General features: G+C 32.3%; 1 protein-coding gene across 4 annotated transcripts in view; it reads right to left on the bottom strand.

Moving 5' to 3' along the window:
- The window catches only part of VPS13B (vacuolar protein sorting 13 homolog B), a 673,385-nt gene that overhangs the window by 580,052 nt on the left and 71,107 nt on the right, over positions 1-22,226 (bottom strand). For all 4 annotated transcript variants that reach the window (XM_054590316.1, XM_054590313.1, XM_054590314.1 and 1 more), the window contains exon 16: positions 14,730-14,854. In XM_054590316.1, coding sequence (XP_054446291.1) covers positions 14,730-14,854 — 125 coding nt within the window. The remainder of the gene's footprint in view (positions 1-14,729; positions 14,855-22,226) is intronic.

Raw genomic sequence — 22,226 nt, 5'->3', positions numbered from 1 at the left:
AAATGCAGAAGAATATTAAAAGCACTATACACCATAACAACTGGAATTTGTCCTGGAAATAAGAGTGGTTCAACTTTTAAAAACTCAGTGCAACACACCACATTTATAGAATAAATAATTACTCTATAAATTATTTTATAGCAGGTGGTGTGAGGAGGATGCTTATCTCAGCTAACAGAGAAAAAGCACTTAACAAAATTCAGTATCCTTTCTTGATAAAAACATTCAACACACTAAAAATAAAACAAACTTCTTCAACATGATAAAGAATATTTACAAAAAACACACAACTAACATCATACTTAGTGCTTAAAGACTGAAAGCTTTCTCTCCAAGATCAGGAAGAAAATAAGGATGCCTGCTCTTCCCATTCCATTCAACATTGTAGCAGACTTTCCAGCCAAGAAATGCAGACAAAAATAATAATAAGTAAAAAACATTCAAACTGAAAAGGAATAAAAAAACTATCACTACTCACACATGACATAATCTCATACTTTGAAAACCCTAAAGAAACCACATACACACACACCTCTGTTGGAGCTAATAAACAAGTCAATCAAATTGCAAGGTATAAGGTAATTACACAAAAATTTGTTTTATATCTATATATACTCACAATAGATAATCAATCAATAAATAAAGAAAAATTAAGAAAATTCTATTTACGACAGCAATAAAAAGAATAAAAAACTTAGGAATAATTTAACAAAGACTTCCAAGACTATTATGTTGAAAACTACAAAGCATGTTGAAAGACACTAAAGAAGGAATCTAAATGATGGTGAGACAGTCATTGTTCATAGACTGGAAATTTTAATATTGCTGAGGTGGCAATACATGCTAAACTGATATATATATTCAATACAGTACCTATCAAAATCCCTGCTATTTTGAATAAACGTATAAACTAATCCTAAAATTCATGTGGACTTACAAGGGACCCCAATAGCCAAAACGATCTTGAAAAAAACAAAGTTGGAAGGCTCACATTTCCTAATTTCAAAACTTAAGACAAAGATGAAGTAATCAAAACAGTGTTTTACTCTCATAAGGATAGACATACAAAAATAACTATGCTAGAAATGACGGTCTAGAAATAAACCTATATGTCTGTGGTCACTTGATTTCTGATAAGGGTATCAAGACCAATCAATGGGAAATGAATGATCTTTTGAATAAATGGTTTTGGAACAACTAGATATCCAAATACAAAAGAATGAAGTTGGACCCCTACCTAATACCATATAACAAAACCCACTCAATAATGACCAAAAGCTAAAACTATCAAACTCTTAGAAAAAAACATAGGTGTAATTCTTCATGATCTTGGATTAAAGAACAGTTTCTTAAATGCAATTCCAAATGCAAAACAAAAACAGAAACAAATAAATTGGACAACTTCAAAATTTAAAAATTTTCTATATCAAAGGATATTATCCAGAAAGTAAAAAGACAACATAGAGAATGAGAGAAAATCTTTGCAAATCACATATCTAATAGGAGTCTAGCATTTATAATATGCAAACAATTCCACAACAGCAGCAAAAGCACTTAACAAAATTCAGTATCCTTTCTGATTTAAAAATGAACTAGAACATAAAGAGACATGTCTTTAAAGAAGATACAGAAATCGGTCAATAAGCACATGAAAACATACTCAACATCATTAGGGAAATGAAAATTAAAACCACAGCAAGATGCCATTTCACATCCTCTAAGACAACTATAATAAAAGGGAAAAAAAACCCAGAAAATAACAAGTGTTGGCAAAGATGAGGAGGAACTGGAACCTCATACACTGGAGGTAGAAAGGTATAATGGTACAGCCACTATGTAAAACAACTTGGCAGTTCATAAGAAAAGTAAATATATATTTATTAAATGACCCAGCAATTATATTGCTAGGTATATACCCAAGAAAACTGAAGCATATTCATATAAAAACTCACACATTCAATTTCACACCAGCAATATTCTTAACCAGAATATGGAGACAACCCAAATGTAAGACAACTAATGAATGGATAAACAAAACATGGAATATTTTTTGGTCATTAAAAAAATGTAGTGATATATGGTACAACATGGTTAGTAAACCTTCAAAACATACTAAATGGAAGAAGCCAGACAGAAAATGCCACAGATTTTAAGCTTCTGATTATATAAAATTTCCAGAATTCTAAATAGAGACAAAGTTTCTTTTTTCAAGTTTTAAAATTGTTCTGGAATTCAGAACGCATAACAATGTGAATACACTAAAAATCAATGAATTGCACAATAATAAGGTGAATTTTTTGTTATTTGGATTTTATCTCAATAAAAAAAATCTCCCTAAAGTATTCAGAACTCTGTTCCTAGGAACACCTATCCAAGCAACTAACTTTTGCTCTCTTTCACTCAAAAATATCAAAATAATAAAAACAAAACCCTGGGATCATACATCTCTCTCAACTGGCATGTTGTAATTCAAATATATGGTCACACATTGAGATTTCTATGATTTTGTCCATACAACTTCCAAATATTTAATAGCAATATGTGGCAGTACCTAGATTTACCCTTCAATCCACAATTATGGTCATATTTTACCATACAATCATTTTACCATAAAACCAAAAGATTGACCAGACCAGGAAATAAATATGCACTGACCAGGAAATAAACCAAAAGATTGACCAGACCAGGAAATAAATATGCACTGAATAAAAGATTCTTTAAACCAAACAGGTAAAATAGTAGAGATCAAGAGACACTAGAAAAACAAACAGGATCTAATTCACAAAATTGTATTTCATTATCATCTTTGGTTTCTTTTGCTTTTCCAACATGACAGCCATTTTTAAAAGCACTTTTCTTTTATTTAATTAAGGGTTTCAAAATTGAAAGGTGGTTCTCTCTCTACTATGCTCTCAAATTTCTGTCCAAAATGCCTGACCAAGAAAAAAAAATAAAACAGTTTATTAGTAGTGACACTCAGTAAAGAAAACATATTTGGAACACCTACAACATAAAAATGTAGAACTAATCTAGCTACTCTATCTTCAGCCAGATACACTATGGTATTTGAGAAGTCTTACGATGTAGCTATGTTCTTATAATCACAGCAATATTTATTTATAAGGCAAAATTATAGTCAGGATTCTTTTTACAAGTGGGTCTTTACTATTTCATAACAAATTCAGCTACTGTATATAGTACTCTAACTTTCAAGCCATCATATGTCACATAAAATAGTTCCCAAATGGATAACATAGACTTAAATAAAAACTTAAACATATGCAAATTTTAAAAGAATAATTTACTCTACATTTTAATAATGCCCAAGGGTGGGGGCAATTCCCCCCTTCAGATTTAATTTAACTTCAAAGGAAATAATTCACTTTGTACAAAAGCCAGAATTCAATAATAAACAAGTTATATCATACACGTAGGACATGCTTTTGTGGTTTGTTTTATTTTCCAGCTGTAACCAGCTACAAATAAAAGTACAGTTTATTATACATCTGTTAAGTACTCCAGTAGCATTTGAACTACAATGAACTATTTTAAAATTACTTAGCAATAGATGGTATCTTACACAATGTACCTGTTAGTATAACAATATAAATAGTGTTTTTTTCTTCTTTTGTTTTTGTCAATTTTGAAATATTTCTAACAAGCTAAAAAATAGAGGAAAATAACAGCCATGTAACCACTTCATAATCCCAACTGATTACACCATAATATAATGCCATATTTGCTCTAGACGTTTTTAAACAAATCAATAGCTTTTACAACTATTTAAAAGCTACGGGCGGGAGGGGCTCATTAAAATGAAAATACACAATAAAAGTATAATTTTCCTTGTGATTTATGCCACTACAAATTTGTTTAAACTTTGTTTACAATAAAACAAGTCAATAAAACTCATAGTAAAGGTATCTAAAAATTTGTGGATTTACCTAACTTTTTTTTTTTGGAGTATCACTAAACCTGCATTTTAACAGTTAAGTTGGTGAAAATAATTTATTTAACAAATGGCTATTTCACATATACCTAAGTCCTAGTCTGAACATATGTTCATTTTACCAAATAGGTTTAAAAACTATCAATGTAAACATTACTCTCTAGGGGAAAATAAATCCTAATGTAACTAGTGGGATAAACAACTCATTAAAAATAAATTTGGACAAACTCCAGGGTAAATTTAAGGCAATAGAAACAAGCAGGTCTTGATTGTGTAGTAGCAAAGGCTGAAAATTAATATGACCTAATTAACAAATACTTTAAAAGACTTTACTTGTACCATCTGCTGATAAATTATAATACAGAGCTGGTGAAAATTCTGGACCAATACAGCATTTCTAAAACGAAAATTCTTCCTTCAAATCTTTAAATAAAAAAAGTGTGGAAGTGTTTCTTACTACTCAATGCAAAGGAATTAACTTATACAATCCATTCATGTTCATAGTAATACCATAAAATTTTTGCCCTACATAAACTTGAAGAACAGCCATCCATTCTTTTAAAGTCAACACACCTCATAGCAAATGAAAGAATATCCTCAGCAACAGCTGGATCTAAAGATTTATATAGAATCCCCAAATGCAAAGTTTGAACCTACAAACTGGTTCCAAAAATGTATTTTTGTTATTACTCATATCCTGTACAGTAAAATAAGATTAGATCACTTTTTCCAAAATAAAATGAGTACAAAACTTCACTAACTCAACTTAGAAATGAAAGCAGTTTCAAAAGCTGAGAAATTTATATTTAGTTCTATAACCAATGACCCTTTAACTTACACATCAATACTTAAATGAAAAGAAAAAAAATAATTAAATGGTAGGTAAAATGAAATGAATGACTAGTAGGAAAAATGAATGGTTAACTCTTCTTTCCTCCTTCTGAGCCACTCTACTTCCCACAGATAACAACTCTTTACCAGTTTTGCTACATACATACAATTGACTTTATGGATCAATACACATATTTTAATGGATATATATGTGTATATGACTAAAGCCTCCACTTAATGACTAAATAACATATCTTATAACTCATCAAGCTCTTTCAACAATAACACATATTCTTCTACATTGGTCTTTTTAATGCCAGCTTTGTTTTATACAGTTTGAATCGTTTCACATTTATCAGCATTTCTCAAAAGCTCCACCAGTATTAACTACTATACTTTTTAATTACAATGATTTTTAGTATTTGCAAATGGCTGCAAAATATAAATTATATCCTGTTTAAATATAAAAATATTTTACCATTTTTCAAAATATCTGAAATAAAAAATATCATTATTTGAGCTAAAATGTTAGATAATAGATGAACAAAAAATAGGAAGTTAATTTTGTCTATCTCTAAAAGAAAAATACAATGAATGCTTGATTATTATAAGATTTAAAGCCCAAAATCGTACAATGAAATTGGTGGTAGCAAACAAACAAAATACAGAAGTAAATGCTATCTCTTCATGATTCTCATCATCTCCTAGAAAAGTTATTCAATAGAGATAATTCATCTAGTTAAGTAAAAAATTTTAACTAGTTAATAAAAAAAGGGAGAAAATATGTTTATGCAATTATTGTGTGTGTGTGTGTGTGTGTGTGTGTGTGTGTGTGTGTAAACTAGTAACATTCAAATAGAACTTTGAAAATTCTAATTAGGAAATTCACTATAATTTTAGTTCAATTTCAATAATTCATTAAAGTCACTGGTTTTTGCTTTGGCCAAGAGCACATTTCACATATATTATGTAAATAAAAAGGAAACAGACTCCTTTCAAAAAGCATACAATGTACATAAATCAACTACCAAAAGCATGAAAATCAGTGAAAAATTTACCAGCTGTTAAGTGTGAATAAATGTTCACTTGTGCCTACCATAGATTCAAGGTTTTGAAATGTCCTCCATAAAAAAATCAAAGAAATGGTCTTTATGAAATGTAAATTTTTGAAAAAAATTAGAAAACACTTGGTTGAAAGAAGACAATCGATAAAAGGGCAAAAGGGGAGGAGAGAATGGGAAGGAAAATATTCAGATGAATCAAGACAGTCAAGAAGGGGCCAGAGCTGGAATGTACGGCTGAATGATTTAAAGATTTTAATCTTTACAAGTGAAACCTATGAGAAGCAAGATATTTTAGGTGAGATGGACAAGTTAGAACTACCTTCCAAAAACAAACCAATCAGACAAACCTGGCTAGCAGACATATGAGTTAGCTGGCGATTAAGAACACCTCTCTAAATACTTAAAGGATCAAGGAAGAAAAAGCAAGTATGTCCTAATTCACACTGGGACTCCAAGGCCAAAACACAACAGTTTCCACAAGATAAGTGCCAAAAAAGCATTTTTAAAACAAATAGATGATTCATTAATCAATTGAAACTTGAAAAATTCTATGTATTAACAGATTCATCTAGGAAACTGGCAGCTGCATAAATCAAAATGAATGCAGTCAAACTTATTATCAAAAACTTGCTGATGAGTTACCAGCATGCTATTTTTGGCTCCATCACTAACCAATTAAAAAATGTCTAAAATAAATTATTTCATTTCTTTATATCCACCATATCACCTTTCCTAACCCTCCATTTCTACATCTATAACACAGAGACAGGTAGATCCAAGATTGAGGCACAGTAGGTGGAAGCTACACTTACTTCGTCCCAGGATCAAACTAGAATTACAACTAAATTATAGAAAAATCATCCTGAACAACCAACTGAAGACTAGCTGAAGAGAAGTCTTATAACCAAAGATTAACGGAAAGAGCCATATTGAAACTGGAAGCAAGGGCAGAGATGTAAAAAGGTCTGTCCCCACGCCCAGGGGCAGTGGCTGAGGTTCCAAGGGAAATCTCACCCCTGGGGCGGGGCAGGGGATGGGTGTGGTTGGAGGGGGAGCCACCATCCCTGAAAGGGGAGGGGATCTCAAACCCAAGCTGGGCTACCCAGCCCACAGCACCAGAGCCAGCAAGAGGCATCCACATAACAAGTGGCTGTGAAAATCACGTGAGATTTCTGTCCACCAGGAAGAAACAGGAGTCCGCTAGAGACACAGGTACCCTCTTATTAAAGGGGCAATGTACAAAATTTCTTTTGCAGGCACTCTGGGCTCCTGCAAAGGGAAGACGGAGTAAACCAGAGCTGCCAGAGGAGAATCTGGGGTTTGTGGCTCTGGGGAGGGAGACAAAGGGAAAACTGCCAGGATCCCTCTGCTAAGTCCCTCTCCCACACTACAGACACCACCTTTCTTGGGTGAAGCACACCTGCCTCAAGGGGTTGGTAGGTGGAGGGGTGCAAAGTGGGGAAAACCAGGGCAACTATAATAGCATAATCAATAAAATAATGTAAAAAATAAAATCAATAAACATTAAAGAAAAAGGAAAGAAATAATGACTACACAAGTCCCTGACCTGATAAAGGAAAAAGACATACAAGTTCAGGAAGCACAGAGAGTCCTAAACAAGATGTACCTAAAGAGGCCCAAAACAAGACACATTATAATTAATGGCAAAGGTTGGGGGGGTGGGGGGAAGGAATCTTAAAAGCTGCAAGAGACTTAGTTACCTACAAGGGAGCTCCCATAAGACTGTCACCTGATTTCTCAACAGACCACTTCTGGCCAGAAGGGATAGGCATGAAAAATTCAAAGTGATGACAATAAAGGATCTACAACCAAGACTATTTTACCCAGTGAAGCTATCATTTAAAATTGAAAGAAATATAAAGAGCTTCCCAGAAAATAAAAAGCTAAAGGAGTTTGTTACCAGCAAACCAGTATTACAAGAAATGTTAGAAGGCCTGCTAGAAGATGAAAGGAAAATAAAAGAAAATGGAAGAAGAAGAAAGAGGGGGAGAAGGAGGAAGAAGAAATAACCAGAGAAACATAGTTAAAAGAAGAATAATAAATACACCTATCAAAAATCATTTTAAAGGTAAATGGCTCAACTGCTTCGATCAAAAGACAGAGTAGCTGAATGGATAAGAAAACAAAACCCACATATATGCCAATACAAGAAACTGACCTACATGAAAGATACACACAGACTAAAAGTCAAGGAATGGAAAAAGATATTTCATGAAAAAGGAAAAAAAGAGTTGGGGTACTAATACAGCTGACAAAACAGACTTTAAAACAAAGGCTATGGTAAGAAACAAAGAAAGGCACTACATAATGATAAAAGAAGCATTCTAACAAAAGGATATAACCCTTGTCAGCTTAGATATACCCTATATAGGAGCACCTAAATATACAAATATATAAAGCAAATATTAATGGACATGAAGGGAGAGACTGACAGTAACACAGTGATAGTAGTGAGTTTTAATATCCCATTCTCATCAATGGGTAGATGCTCGAGACAGAAAATGAACAGTAAACAGCAGGCTTAAACCATACTCTAGATCAGTTGGAGTTAGTTGATATCTCCAGAACATTTCACCTCAAATCACCAAAATATACATCCTTTCAAGTGAACATGAAATATTATCTAAGGTAGACCACAGTTTGGGACACAATACAAGTCTCAATAAATTTAAGAAGACTGAGATCACATCGAGCATCTTCTCTGACTAGAAATCAATCACAGGAACAAAACTGAGAAACACAAAACTGTGGAGCCTAAATAACATGCTACTTAACAATGAATGAAGTAATAATGAGATCAAAGAAGAAATCAAAAATTACTTGAAAACATATGAAAATGAGAACACAACCCCAAATCTATGGGACACAGTAAAAGTAGTCCTAAGAGGGATCATAGTATTACAGGCCTATCTCAAGGGAAAAAAATCTCTAACAATCTAACTTTACAACTAAAAGAACTTGTAAAAAAAAAAACAAACAAAGCCCAAAAGTGAGCAGAAGGAAATAATAAAGATCAACAAAAATATAAATGAAATATAGTTTAAAAAAATACAAACTATCAATGAAACCAAGAGGTGGTTCTTTGAAAAGACTGACAAACCTTTAACCAGACTCATCAAAAAAAAGAGAGAGGCACCAAATAAATACAATCAGAAATGAAAGAGAAGTAACAACTGACACCACAGAAATACAAAGGATTGTAAGAAAATATTATGAACAACTATATGCCAAAAAAAATTGGACAACCTGAAAGAAATTGATAAAATCTGCTGTAGCTGATGTGGCTCAGTGGATTGAGCACTGGCCTGAGACCCAAAGGGCTGCCAGTTTGATTCCCTATCAGGGCACAACACTAGGTTGCAGCTCAGGTACCCAGAGGGGTGTGAGGAGGCAACCAGTTGATGTATCTCTCATATATCAATATTTCTTTCCCTTTATCCCTCCCTTCCCATCTCTCTAAAAAGAAATAGATAAAATCTTTAGAAAAAAGAAACTCATAAATTCCTAGAAACATACAATCTTTCAAAATTGAATCAGGAAGAACTGGAGATTTTTAATAGACAGGCTAAAACCAGTGAAAGTGAAACAATAATCAAAACACTCTCGCAAACAAAAGTCCTGGGCTGTATGGCTTCACAGGTGAACTTTATCAAACATAAGGAAGAACTAACACCTATCCTTCTCAAACTATTCCAAAAAATCCAAAAGGAAGCTCCCAAGCTCATTTTACAGGAACAGCATTATCCTAATTGTAAAACCAGACAATGACACTACAAAGAAAGAAGATTATAGGCCAATATCTGTAATGAATATAAATGCTAAAATCCTCAACAAAATAATAGCAAACCAGATCCAGCAATACGTTAAAAAGATTACATGCCATGACCAAGTGAGATTTATTCCAGGGATGCAAGGTTGGTATAATATTCACAAAACAGTAAGGGCGATACACCACATAAACAAATTGAAGACTAAAAACTACATAATCATACCAATAGATGCTACATGCATTTGATAAAATCCAGTACCCGTTTATGATTAAAAAATTCTCACCAAAGTGGGAATAGAGAGAATATATCCCAATGTAATAAAGGCCATATATGACAAACCCACAGCCAGTATTATACTCAATAAGCAAAAACTACAAGTGTTTCCCTTAAGCTGGGAACAAGACAGGGGTTCCACTTTCACCACCCCTATTCAACACAGTACTGGAAGTCCTCGCCACAGCAATTAGACAAGAAAAAGTAAGAAAAGGCATCCACATTGGAAAGGAAGAAGTAAAACTCATTATTTGCAGATGACATGATACTGTATGTAAAAAACCCTAAAGATTCCACAAAGAACCTACAAGAAATGATAAGTGAGTCAGTAAAGTAGCAGGATACAAAATAAATATCCAGAAATAAGTTGCATTTTTATACATCAATAATGAACTATCAGAAATGGAAACTAAGAAAATAATCCCATTCAGAATTGCTCCTAAAACATAAAATAAAATAATGAGGAATTAATTTAACCAAGGATGTAAAAGACTTGTACTTGAAAACTTAAAAGACACAGGAGAAAGAAGATACAAATAAGTGGAAGCATAAACTGCATTCATGAATAAAAAGAAATAACATCATTAAAATGTCCACACTACCCAAAGCAATCTATACATTCAGTGCCTCCTATCAGGATACCAATGGTGTATTTCACAAAAGTAGAACAAATATTCCAAAAATATATACGAAACTCCAAAAGACCCCAAATGGAAATAACAATCTTGAAAAAGAAGAACAAAGTTGGAGGAATCATGCTACCTGATCTCAAACTATACTACAAGGCCTTTGAAATCAAAACAGCCTGGTAGTGGCATAAAAATAGACATATTAAGCAACAGAACAGAATGGAGAGCCCAGAAATAATCCCATGCCTTTATAGTTGATTAATATTTGACAAAAGGCAAACACATATAATAGGGTAAATATAGTCTATTCAATAAATGGTGCTAGGAAAACTGGATACATGTGAAAAAATGGAACATGACCACCTTCTTACACTTAACACAAGAATAAACTCGAAATGGATTAAACACTTAAATGTCAGACTCAAAGATATTAAAATTATAGATCTAGACAAAAACCTAGGCAGTAAAATCTCGGATATTTCTCATAGCAATATTTTTTCTGATAGATCTCCTTAGGCAAAGGAAACAAAAGAAAACATAAACAAATGGGACTACATCAAACTAAAAGAGCTTTTGCTCAGCAAAGGAAATGATCAATAGAATGAAAAGCAAATCAGCTAAATGGGAACATATTCACCAATAAATCTGATAAGGCATTAATATCCAAAATGTATAAAGAACTTATACAACTCAATACCAAAAAAACAAACAAATTAAAAAATGGGCAAAGAACTTCAATAAATATTTCTCTAAAGATGATATACATATGAAAATAATGCAGAACATCACTAATCATCAGTGAAACACAAATTAAGGTAACAAGGTATCTCACTCCTGTCAGAATGGCTTTCATCAATAAATCAACAAACAACAAGGGCTGGTGAGGATGTGGAGAAAGGGGTACCCTCATGCACTGTTGCTGGTGCAGCCACTACAGAAAGCAGTATGGAGATACCTCAAAAACTTAAAAATGTCTTATGACCCACTTATTCCACTTTCGGGAATTTATCAGAAGAAACCCAAAACATTGATTCAAAAGAATACATACATCCCTATGTTCATTGGAGTATTACCTACAATAATCAAAATTTGGAAGCAGCTTGTGTCCATCAGTAGATGAGTGGATAAAAAAGTTGTGGTACTTTTGCACAACGAAATACTATGCAGATGTGAAAAGAGAATCTTGCCTTTTGCGACAGCATAGGTGGACCTGGAGATTATTATGGTAAGTATAATCATCAGAGAAAGGCAAATACCACATGATCTCACTTATATGCAGAATCTAATGAATAAAATAAACTGACAAACAAATAGAAACAGAGGAATGGATACATGGAACAGACTGACAGGTGTCAGAGGGGAGGGCAGAAGGGGAACCGGATGAAAGAAGAGGAAGCAATTAGCCAAAAGCTCACACACACAACACATTGACACAGACAACAGTGTGGCGACAGGCAGAGGGAAAAGGAAGGAGGGGGCTAGGCGGAGGTGGACAAAGGGGAGCAGATATGGGAATGGAAAGACTTAGTTTAGTGCGATGGGTGCACAATGCAGTGTGCAGATGATGTGTCACTGAGTTGTACACTTGAAATCTACATGGTTTTGTAAACCAATGTCACCCAATAAATTCAGAAAAATAAAAATTTAAAAATAAAAACAAAAAAATCTACCTCCAAATATTTTTAAAAATAAATTCTAAGAAACTGAAATTTACTAATAGCTTGCTTATTGAGGCTAAAGTGGGAACACTTGAATAAGAGAAAAGGAACTATTTTCACTGTTACTTAAAACACAGTTATTAGCAAACATGCTTAAAATAAATGGCAATTAGTTTGAAACTTCATAAATAATTAAACTCTGAATTTTAAAGTATTTTTAGGCCCTGGCTGGTGTGGCTCAGTGGACTGAGTGCCAGCCTGCGAAACAAAAGGTTGAAGGTTCGATTCCCAGTCAGAGCACATGCCTGGGTTGCTGGCCAAGAGGCAAGACATTGATGTTTCTCTCTCACATTGATGTTTCTCTACCTCTCTTTCTTTCTCCCTTCCACTCTCTCTAAAAATAAACAAATAAAATATTTTAAAATATAAAATAAAATATTTTTAAATAAAAAGTATAAAATATTTTGCTGATTTACAATGCTAACTCTAACATATGAATGAAATTTTTTTCAACATGCTATAAAATGTCCTTGTTTCAAAAGCTGTGGCCTGTAGTAAATATGCTCTTCTCATTATTGAATGAAATAGATACACAGCATCATATATGTGCTTTAAGAAACTGGAATGTGAATTTTAAAAATCCAAATGAAAACAGTTTGTATAATTTGAAGAAGAGAGAGACCATTGAATGGCAACAGAGTTGACATTTAATGACATAACCAGGGTGCCTTACTAAAAAAATCCTCACTGCATAAAGTAAATAAAGCCCACTGTTCTCTCATGATTCTGATTTAATTCAAGTACTACCTGATATATTCTATCTGGCATTTTTTTCTCTTTATTTAACTAAGCTATATCTTAATTTATTGAGGTCTGTATTTATTACTTTCAATTTAGAGTTAACAGTAATTATAACTTACTTTCTATTTATTCAGGAAAACAATTTAAAGAAATTATTTCCAAGTAATATACTTCTGCAAAGCACAGCAAAAATATCACTAAAATAAAGAGAAGTGGTCTTCACTACAAAAAAAAGCAAATCATATCCAAATAAATATCTGTATTCTGTGATCTCATGCTTTTATTATTAGACTGGAATATTTTCTTCTAGATGTCAGCAGACATTTTAAATCATGTCTGATAATATTTACAGTAAGCCCTATACATCCTTAAAATAAGCCTTGCCTATTTAAATATTCAATATTTTTCATATAAAGGCTGTAATTCACTTTAGAAATTTTGCCTTTTTGTTTTTAGAAGTTGTCAAGCATTTTTCTATAGTAAACTAACCTGTTTCCAATAAAATTTCAGTTATAAATAATAAATCAGCACATAACTGAGAAAACCGTATTCAAAAATAGCTATTAAAGTAGATATCAACATCAACTGAGGCATATCACATGGTATTAATAGATTTGAATATAAAACTTGACTCAAATGCAACATGCTATGTATACACAAAAGTTTAAAACAATCTCTAAACAACATAATAAATGAAATATGAGGAATATGAATAACTAAGGACAAAATTAAACTTATCAAGTGAAAATAAGAATAATCATTTAGTAACACTTTCATTTTATAGAACTGATCCCAAGACATAAAATTAATTGCAGTTTCTGTATTTTTAAATTTCTGAATCAATAGGAAATTTCTTTTTAAAATGTCAGCATTTACTTACAAATTTAATTCTAAAAGTTATATATTATTAAAGAAAATTACCAGCAAGTACTTTAAATAGAAAAAATTAATATCTATTTTCTGAAAGGTTGCTTTTCAAAATAACTAATGGAAATCATCCTGTAAAAAATACACTAATTAGTATAAGAAAGCAAAAATATATTTCAAATACTTGAAATAATCTCAATTTTAAAATGTAGATATATTTTACTAGAATATAATTTCATATATTTAAACAATTATTTATTTAATATATTAAAAGTATTGTTTTCAACTAAAAAAGTTATGATTCACTATTGGCTTTTTTTTATAACTCTCTTTGACTTTAGGAAAATGTGACCTCCAAGAAAAGTAACCCAATACTAAATGATAATGCAGTAATTACACATGTATATGTCAAATATTTTATATGCTATATCATGGGTATACTATTCTTAGTGGCTATGAATACACATAAAATTGTTATTTAGATGATAAATACTTTGGCCTTAATATCAACACCCAGCTTTTTCTTTTAATTTTTGTCTGTATCATCTCAATGAGGAAAAGAAAAGTATTTCCCCTTGCAGTTTCTATTACATTATGAAGCAGCAACATTTTACTATAGCTCCGATATGGATTAACAGTTATAACCCAAACAACAGTTATTCCTATCACAAAAGATATTATGACCTAATACTTTTGAGATATTAAAAAGAGATTTTTAGTGTCTCAGTAAAAGTATAAATTCAAATATTTTTCTAAGGTTTTGTACAAAACTAACACACTGACATAAAACAGATACAACTGGTTTTTGCTCCTCCTAAGATAATAAATAAAAATTATTATAACCCACATTTTATCATAATACTTACCAGCATGTGGGTAGTTTCAGAAGTTTACCATAAAGAGCAGTGCTGAAAGAGGGAATAATCGGTACAGGTAAGCAGTAAGATCCCCTACAATCCAAAGATGTCAGTCCTGCCTGGAAACCAAAGATCTGAAACAAAAAGAAAAGATCCAAATGTTCACAGAGACAAAGTTTTAATAAGCACAGGATGAAATACGTCAGTTTCAATTTGCTCTACAACAGCTGCACACTAAGTAGGTTCCAATGTCTTTTTCCACTTCCCAAACATCAACAGTTTCTTTTATTCAAGTTGACATTAACTAAATTAGAATTAAGACATTTAAATATACAGTTATTTCTTTCACATCCCTGCTTTTTTTTGACTGTTTCACATTTTATTTCTATAACTAATTCTCATTTAGTGTTTTATTATCTACTAAAATGCATATATTTTCTATTAATATAAACAAATAACTACATTGTATATACACTGTAAATACTAACTTTAATAAATTACTATATCATTTTGTGTCTAAAAGAACATTAACTACAACAATAACAATTTTTAAAATGTATTTTGTCTTCAATTACATTACATACAATAAATTCAAATATATCCTAAAATGTTACATCTTTTCCCTTTTTTGTGTGAAAATAATTGTAGGGCTGAGATTTTTCACCCAGGATATCTGGAACATGGCATAAATCACTCTTATGTTTGCATTTAAAATAAGCAGATCACACTCAAAAATTTAAAAGCATTCCCTGAAATTTCTGAACACTGTATTTGCCTAAATGGGAAAAATCAATATAACATCACATTTTACATGAAATGTAGCACCGAATTAAATATGATATTTCTGCACTCATTATTTCCAATCAGGTAAAAGAAAAACATCTCAAACAGGAAATACTGACATACAGGACACAAAAAAAAAGAGTTACTGTTTTCCAACAACATGCAAAAGCAGCTTAACCCCAACATTTATCTTTCATTATTATTTTTTATTCTTTGGGTTAATAAAGCACAGGCTTTCCTATTTGTAGGATTAATAATAAATGCTAAGTTCTACAGTAAAAACATGTTTTAAAAATCTCAATAACTAATTTATAAAATAAAACTTTCATTTAATGACTATAAACCAATGGTCGATTTCTTAGAAAGTATTAAGCTATTTCCAAATGGTTTCTAAAGCTATTATGCCCTTATCTTTCATTAGGCTTACTTCAAATTCTTTATTCTAAAGCTAGTTCTCAGGGAACAAAATAATTTTTTGGAAATAAGACACTAGATAGAAATACACACTCTAAAAGAAAACTGCATTTTAAAGGGCCTACCTTCCTAATTTACTATTAAGAAAAATGAAAGTAATACACTATTAATTCCTATTAGTCTCACTATTAGCCACATAGCAAAAAATACAGAACTGAGGAAAAAAAGGAAAAAAAAACATTAATAATACTTAAATGATCAACTTTAAAAATTAAGTTATTCCACCTTCATTCCCTTTGAAGACTTATTCTGAGCAACACTGTATACAAAGAACTTCTGGGCACTATGCAATTTTATCATTTCATATTTCTTCTGAAAGGCCCATTATGTAAAAAATTCTGAAATTTACAATTATTAATACCACTTAATACAAAGCATGATTATTAAAAAATGCCCAAACTACACATATGTCTAGGGTGTGTTTAAAGATAATATTTTATCACATTAGATTATCTATATCCAGCTAAGAACTCTCTCAAACCACTTTCTTGCATTCTATAAAATGCCTCAACAGTATAATCAAAAACACTATCATTAACTGTACTTAGATGGAAATGGGTGTAGAGGAGATCCCCTGCTGGCTATTTACAGAACTGCAAAGAACTTTGGGGAAGCTACATACTATTCTATAATTATTTAAGCTTTTATTAAATGTACATGTTGTCCAGAGATGCTTCAAAGAGAACATTCAAACAAGCACAAACTATAATGAAAGACAGCCTATATACCACATCAAAAATAATTATTTCAATATAACCAATTTTCAACTCTTTCTTTTACATTACAGCAGTAAGATACATAGATTTACAATACCTATGTAACCTAAAGTCAACAACCCCGACCAAGATTACAAACACAATACGTAGAAAAAGGAAAACCAGCACAGTATGAATTGAGGTTGCTTTCACCAAGGATAGTTCATACATTCAGAAATGGAATAAAAGCACTGAACGCTACAAACTAATTGTCTGAAGCAGTTAAGACTTAATGAAGCAGTAAGTGTAAATATTAATCTAAATTTTAGCTGAAGGAAACATCAACTTGAATAAAATGACTTACAGATCACATTAAATGAAAAGTTAAACATACAGTGCTATCATTTTCTTTTAAAAATCCAAGAAAACAATCAAAATAAGTACATGATATAGTAACATTTTAAAACAAATATTTTTAATTAACATCTCATATCAAAAGAATGCAATGGAATTAGAAACAAAACCTATTTCTAATACTTAGTTTTTAATAAAAATTAGTTGCTAAGTTAGGATTTGCAATAGTAAAAAGACAAAAAATATAAAAAACACAATTAGCTGTAAATGACAATGATATAATAATTGTGATGTAAAACAAATCAGTTCTATGTTGTCATTATAATAAACTCAGTATAATAGTATAATCAGCATTCTAAAGATGTCCCTTTTTTTAAAGGGGCAAAAAAAATCAAGCATTACCTTCATGTCTAAAGTTAATCTGTATACAGTAATACATTGGAATACATAAAAAGTAAATAAAGAATAATTATAACTAGAAATCTATGGTGTAAGAATGAACATTTTGGAAAGAAAAACCCTTCAGGAGAAAGAATGGAATCAGATCTAACTGATTAAAAATTAGAACTGCTTAAAGATTGTTTAATTAAATCACCTCATTTTACATATGGGAAAAGTGAAAAAAGATAAAAGACTTCTTCAAAATAACATATTGCTAGAACAGAAACATAATGCTTCATTTGATTTAGCTCATCTATAAGCTAACAATTTCACTCTGCCTTGCTTCTTCCCTCAATCTCCTCCTTCCCCTCTCCAAAAAAGTATGATTAAATTTTCACTTAGTCTTAAAGGAAAAAAAAAAAATCTTTCTCATTACTACTTCTCCTCCAACCACCAGTAAAATTCTATTTCTCACCTTAATTGGTAAATTTATTCAAAGAGTAGCCTGGAGAATGTTTTTTTTTTTTCATTGACTACTTATTCCTTAAGCCTTCTAAATCTAGTTGTTGTTCATGTAGCAAAACTGTATTACCAAAAAAAAAAAAAAAAGTATTCTATTATATTTTGCATGTGATCAACTCAAAATTTATGAAAATTCATTCTCTTATTAAGTAACTACATAGTATCTTAAATGTTGCCTTTTCCCACAAAGCTTAAAATATTTAGTATATGACCCTTTAAAGGTCACTGATGCTGCTGTAAGATATTTACTGACAACTGGAATGGATGGGTGTAAAGTAGGTGTATTTTCCAGTTATTAGATCCAGCAAAAGTACTCTCCAAAATGAAACCAATTTATATACCCACCAGCTGTGTATGAGAGCATCTTTCCTACAAATCCTCTGGAAAAACTGTTTACTTGACACCAAAAATTACTAAATCTAAAAAAATCCAAAGGGCTTCAATTCTACTGTAACCTTCTTGACCTCTCTCAGCATCTACAATAGCTGTTCCTTTTGAGTAATGTAGCCTTAAATTTATACATTATTCTATAATTTAGAGGATATTTTCACTAACTTATTTTCTATATGTTTCAAATATTAGATATTTTGTAATGTCTTGTCTACTTGACTCCATACATATTCAAAGGATGGGTTTGGCCGTTAATACAGAGGGCTTGATAAGACACATGAAAGTTTCACCTGCATGTGTTCTCCACACATCCATGCCAACTGTCTCAATAAATGTCCCTAATAAAATAGGTACTACATACTATTTTGTCATTTAGTCAATGTAGACAAAATTAGCTACACAAAATTAAAACTGGAGGATTTGTTTTAGTACTTAATTGAAAATAACAGGGTCTAAAATGCCACACACAAAAAACAGACATTTAAATCCTCTTCTGTAATATTTTAACACTATAATAGAGAAAAAATTCTCAAAGCTTATATATAATAATCATCCCAAGTAACATGAACTGCTAATAATATTTATAATAAATCAGTACTTTAAGTCAGTTCCAACTAGTCATATAAAATAACTCTACCAAATTCTGAATTTTTAAAATGTACTAGGCCACTGAAGAAGTATAAAAAATGCAATGAAATATTCAAGTCCCAAGGCTTTTTTCAAGTATTCAATATTCATTAATACTAACAGAAAGTTTTTCTATGTATCTTACACTATTCTCACTCTGCCCACACCTAGCTTCCTGGTTCCTTTAACTCAGCCATTATATCGATAGCCAAACTAACCAAATGTGTAGCAAAAGACCTTTTCCCAAAAACATAAACTTTATCTAGACTACATTATAACTAACTTTTACACAACCCTGGAAATTTAATTGGGATTTTAACATTGACAATAGTAGTAGTAAACAACTATTCTAGTAAGTTTTCCATCAGTGTGGATGACAGTCATACTGGTGACCAGCAATTTTGATGACCATTTTCCCTGAGGATGAGGCACGCATGCCTTTATTCATTTACAATGCCGAGTGTCTGCAATATAGAAAGAACTCAGTATTTATTATGTTAATGAAATCTAAATAAGTAGAATACCTTGAAAAGATTAGTTCACTGCCTAAATTTAGACCTGTTTCAACAAAACAAAGGAAATATTCTTAACATTATAATCTAATATTCAAATTGTATCAATATCTTAAAAAATCATATACCTACATCTCCGTGTATTAATTATGGGAATTAATAAAAAGCACAAATATAAAATAATACAGCTAACTCTCAAAAATACCTTCTGCTACACTCAGTGTATTAATTATGGGAAATAATAAAAAGCACAAATATAAAATAATATAGCTAACTCTCAAAAATACCTTCTGCTACACTCTGCATGACATAAAACAGTGATAAATCATTTTAATGACCCCCAAAGAATCAAACTGCAACATGACACTGTGGCTCCCCCGTCAAGGGAGTGGGGCCTCCTCAGTCCTCTTAAAAATGGGCTTTGAGAAACACAAAGTAGGAAGGATCACAATACCGGACATCAAACTCTACTACAAAGCCACTATACTCAAAACAATCTGGTACTGGCACAAGAACAGACCCATAGACCAGTGGAACAGAATAGAAAGCCCAGAAATAAGCCCAGGTCTCTATGGACATCTAATATTCGACAAAGGGGGCAGAAGCATAAAATGAGGCAATAACAGCCTCTTCAACAAATGGTGTTGGGAGAGCTGGACGGCTACATGCGAAAAATTGAAATTGGATCATCAGCTGACACCATACACAAAAATAAACTCAAGATGGATAAAAGACTTAAATATAAGTCGCAACACCATCAAAGTCCTAGAGGAGAACATTGGCAGGAAACTCTCAGATATCCCACGCAGCAATTTTTTCACTGATATGTCTCCTAAAGCAAGGGACATAAAGGAAAGAATAAACAAGTGGGACCTCATCAAAATAAGAAGCTTCTGCACGGCTAAAGAAAACATCAGCAAAATGAAAAGGGAGCCAACCATGTGGGAAAATATATTTGCTAATGATACATCAGATAGAGGTTTGATCTCCAAGATATACAAAGAACTCACTCGACTTGACTCCAAGAAGACAAACGATCCAATCAAAAAATGGGCAAAGGACCTGGGCAGATGGTTTTCTAAGGAGGAGATACAGAGGGCCCAGAGGCATTTGAAAGGATGCTCTGCATCACTAGCCATCAGAGAAATGCAGATCTAAACCACCATGAGGTACCACCTCACACCGGTCAGAATGGCCATCATAAACAGATCCACAAACAACAGGTGCTGGCGAGGCTGTGGAGAAAAGGGAACTCTAGTCCACTGTTGGTGGGAATGCAGACTGGTGCAGCCACTATGGAAAGCAGTGTGGAATTTCCTCAGAAAGCTGAAAATGGAACTGCCTTTTGATCCAGCGATTCCCCTGCTGGGACTATACCCTGAGAACACCAAAACGCCAATACAAAAGAACCTATGCACCCCAATGTTCATAGCAGCACAATTTACAATAGCCAAGTGTTGGAAGCAACCTAAATGCCCACCAGTAGATGACTGGATCAAAAAATTATGGTACATATACACAATGGAATACTACGCAGCAGAAAGAAAAAAAGGAGTACTAAACTTTGCGACAGCATGGATGGAACTGGAGAGCATCATGCTAAGCGAAATAAGCCAGGGGGCGAAAGACAAATACCATATGATCTCACCTATAAGCGGAACCTAACCAACAATGCAAAGAAGCAAGGAAAATATGACCAGCAACACTGAAAGGAAAAGAAATCAACAGAGACAAGAGGGAAGGGGGGGGGCAGGGAAAGGGAAGGGAAGGGGAAAGTCAAGGAACATATAGCAAGGACTCATGGACAAAACCAAAGGGGAAGAGCTGAGGGAGGGAAGATGGGAGGGGGCAAGGGAAAGAGGTGGGGGGAAGGCAGAGACAAATGTATTTAAAAAGTAAATAAATTAATTTTAAAAAAAAAATGGGCTTTGACAGCTAGGAAAACATGTTCTGCTCTCCACAGTTTAAAGACAGTCAAATTATAACATCTTAAATACACTTAGGGGTGATCTAAAACTGCTATCTTTAAATTGGTTTCTTTTTACTTTACAAATATACAAATATTTAAGAACCTAGAAACATCAAACAATAAATATGAAGCAACAGTGAGGAGTCTATTTTTGGAGACTCCTCTATTTTTTCACTACTTTACATAGCACATTCTTAGTTCTTTTTTTCACTTTTTATTTTATTTTTTAAATATATTTTCCAATTACAGTTTTACAATATGCTATTACTTTCAAGTGTACAACATACAACATACTGATTAGACAATTATATACTTTACTAAGTGATTACCTCAGTAGGTGAGTACCCATCTCACACCATACACAGTTACTTCAATATTAATGACTACATTCTCTATGCTGTACTTTACATCCTCGTGGCTATTTTTATAACTGGCAATTTGAACTTGTTAATCCCTTTCACCTTTTCCACCCATTCCCCCAGCCACCCTCCCTCCTAGCGACCATCAATTTATTATCTGTTTCTATGACTTTGTTTCTGCTTCATTTGTTCAAAGAGATATATGTAGCCCCACATTCACTGCAACATTATTTACAATAGCCCATATATGGAAGCAACCTAAGTGCCCATCAATTGACAAATGGATCAAGATAATGTGGAACATACAGGGTGGGCAAAAGTGGGTTCACAGCTGTAATACAAATAAATAATACAATAACTAATAAATAGTATCAGAATAAAAGCTGTTTCGCGTACTCACTACTGTAAGCCTACTTTTGCCACCCCTAAATATACAGTGG

The sequence above is a fragment of the Pteronotus mesoamericanus genome, unplaced genomic scaffold (genome assembly GCF_021234165.1).
Source record: "Pteronotus mesoamericanus isolate MK-2021 breed Mesoamerican mustached bat unplaced genomic scaffold, CSHL_Meso_final scaffold_174, whole genome shotgun sequence".
In the NCBI taxonomy this organism is placed as follows: domain Eukaryota; kingdom Metazoa; phylum Chordata; class Mammalia; order Chiroptera; family Mormoopidae; genus Pteronotus; species Pteronotus mesoamericanus.
This window is presented reverse-complemented; position numbering and strand designations above follow the sequence as displayed.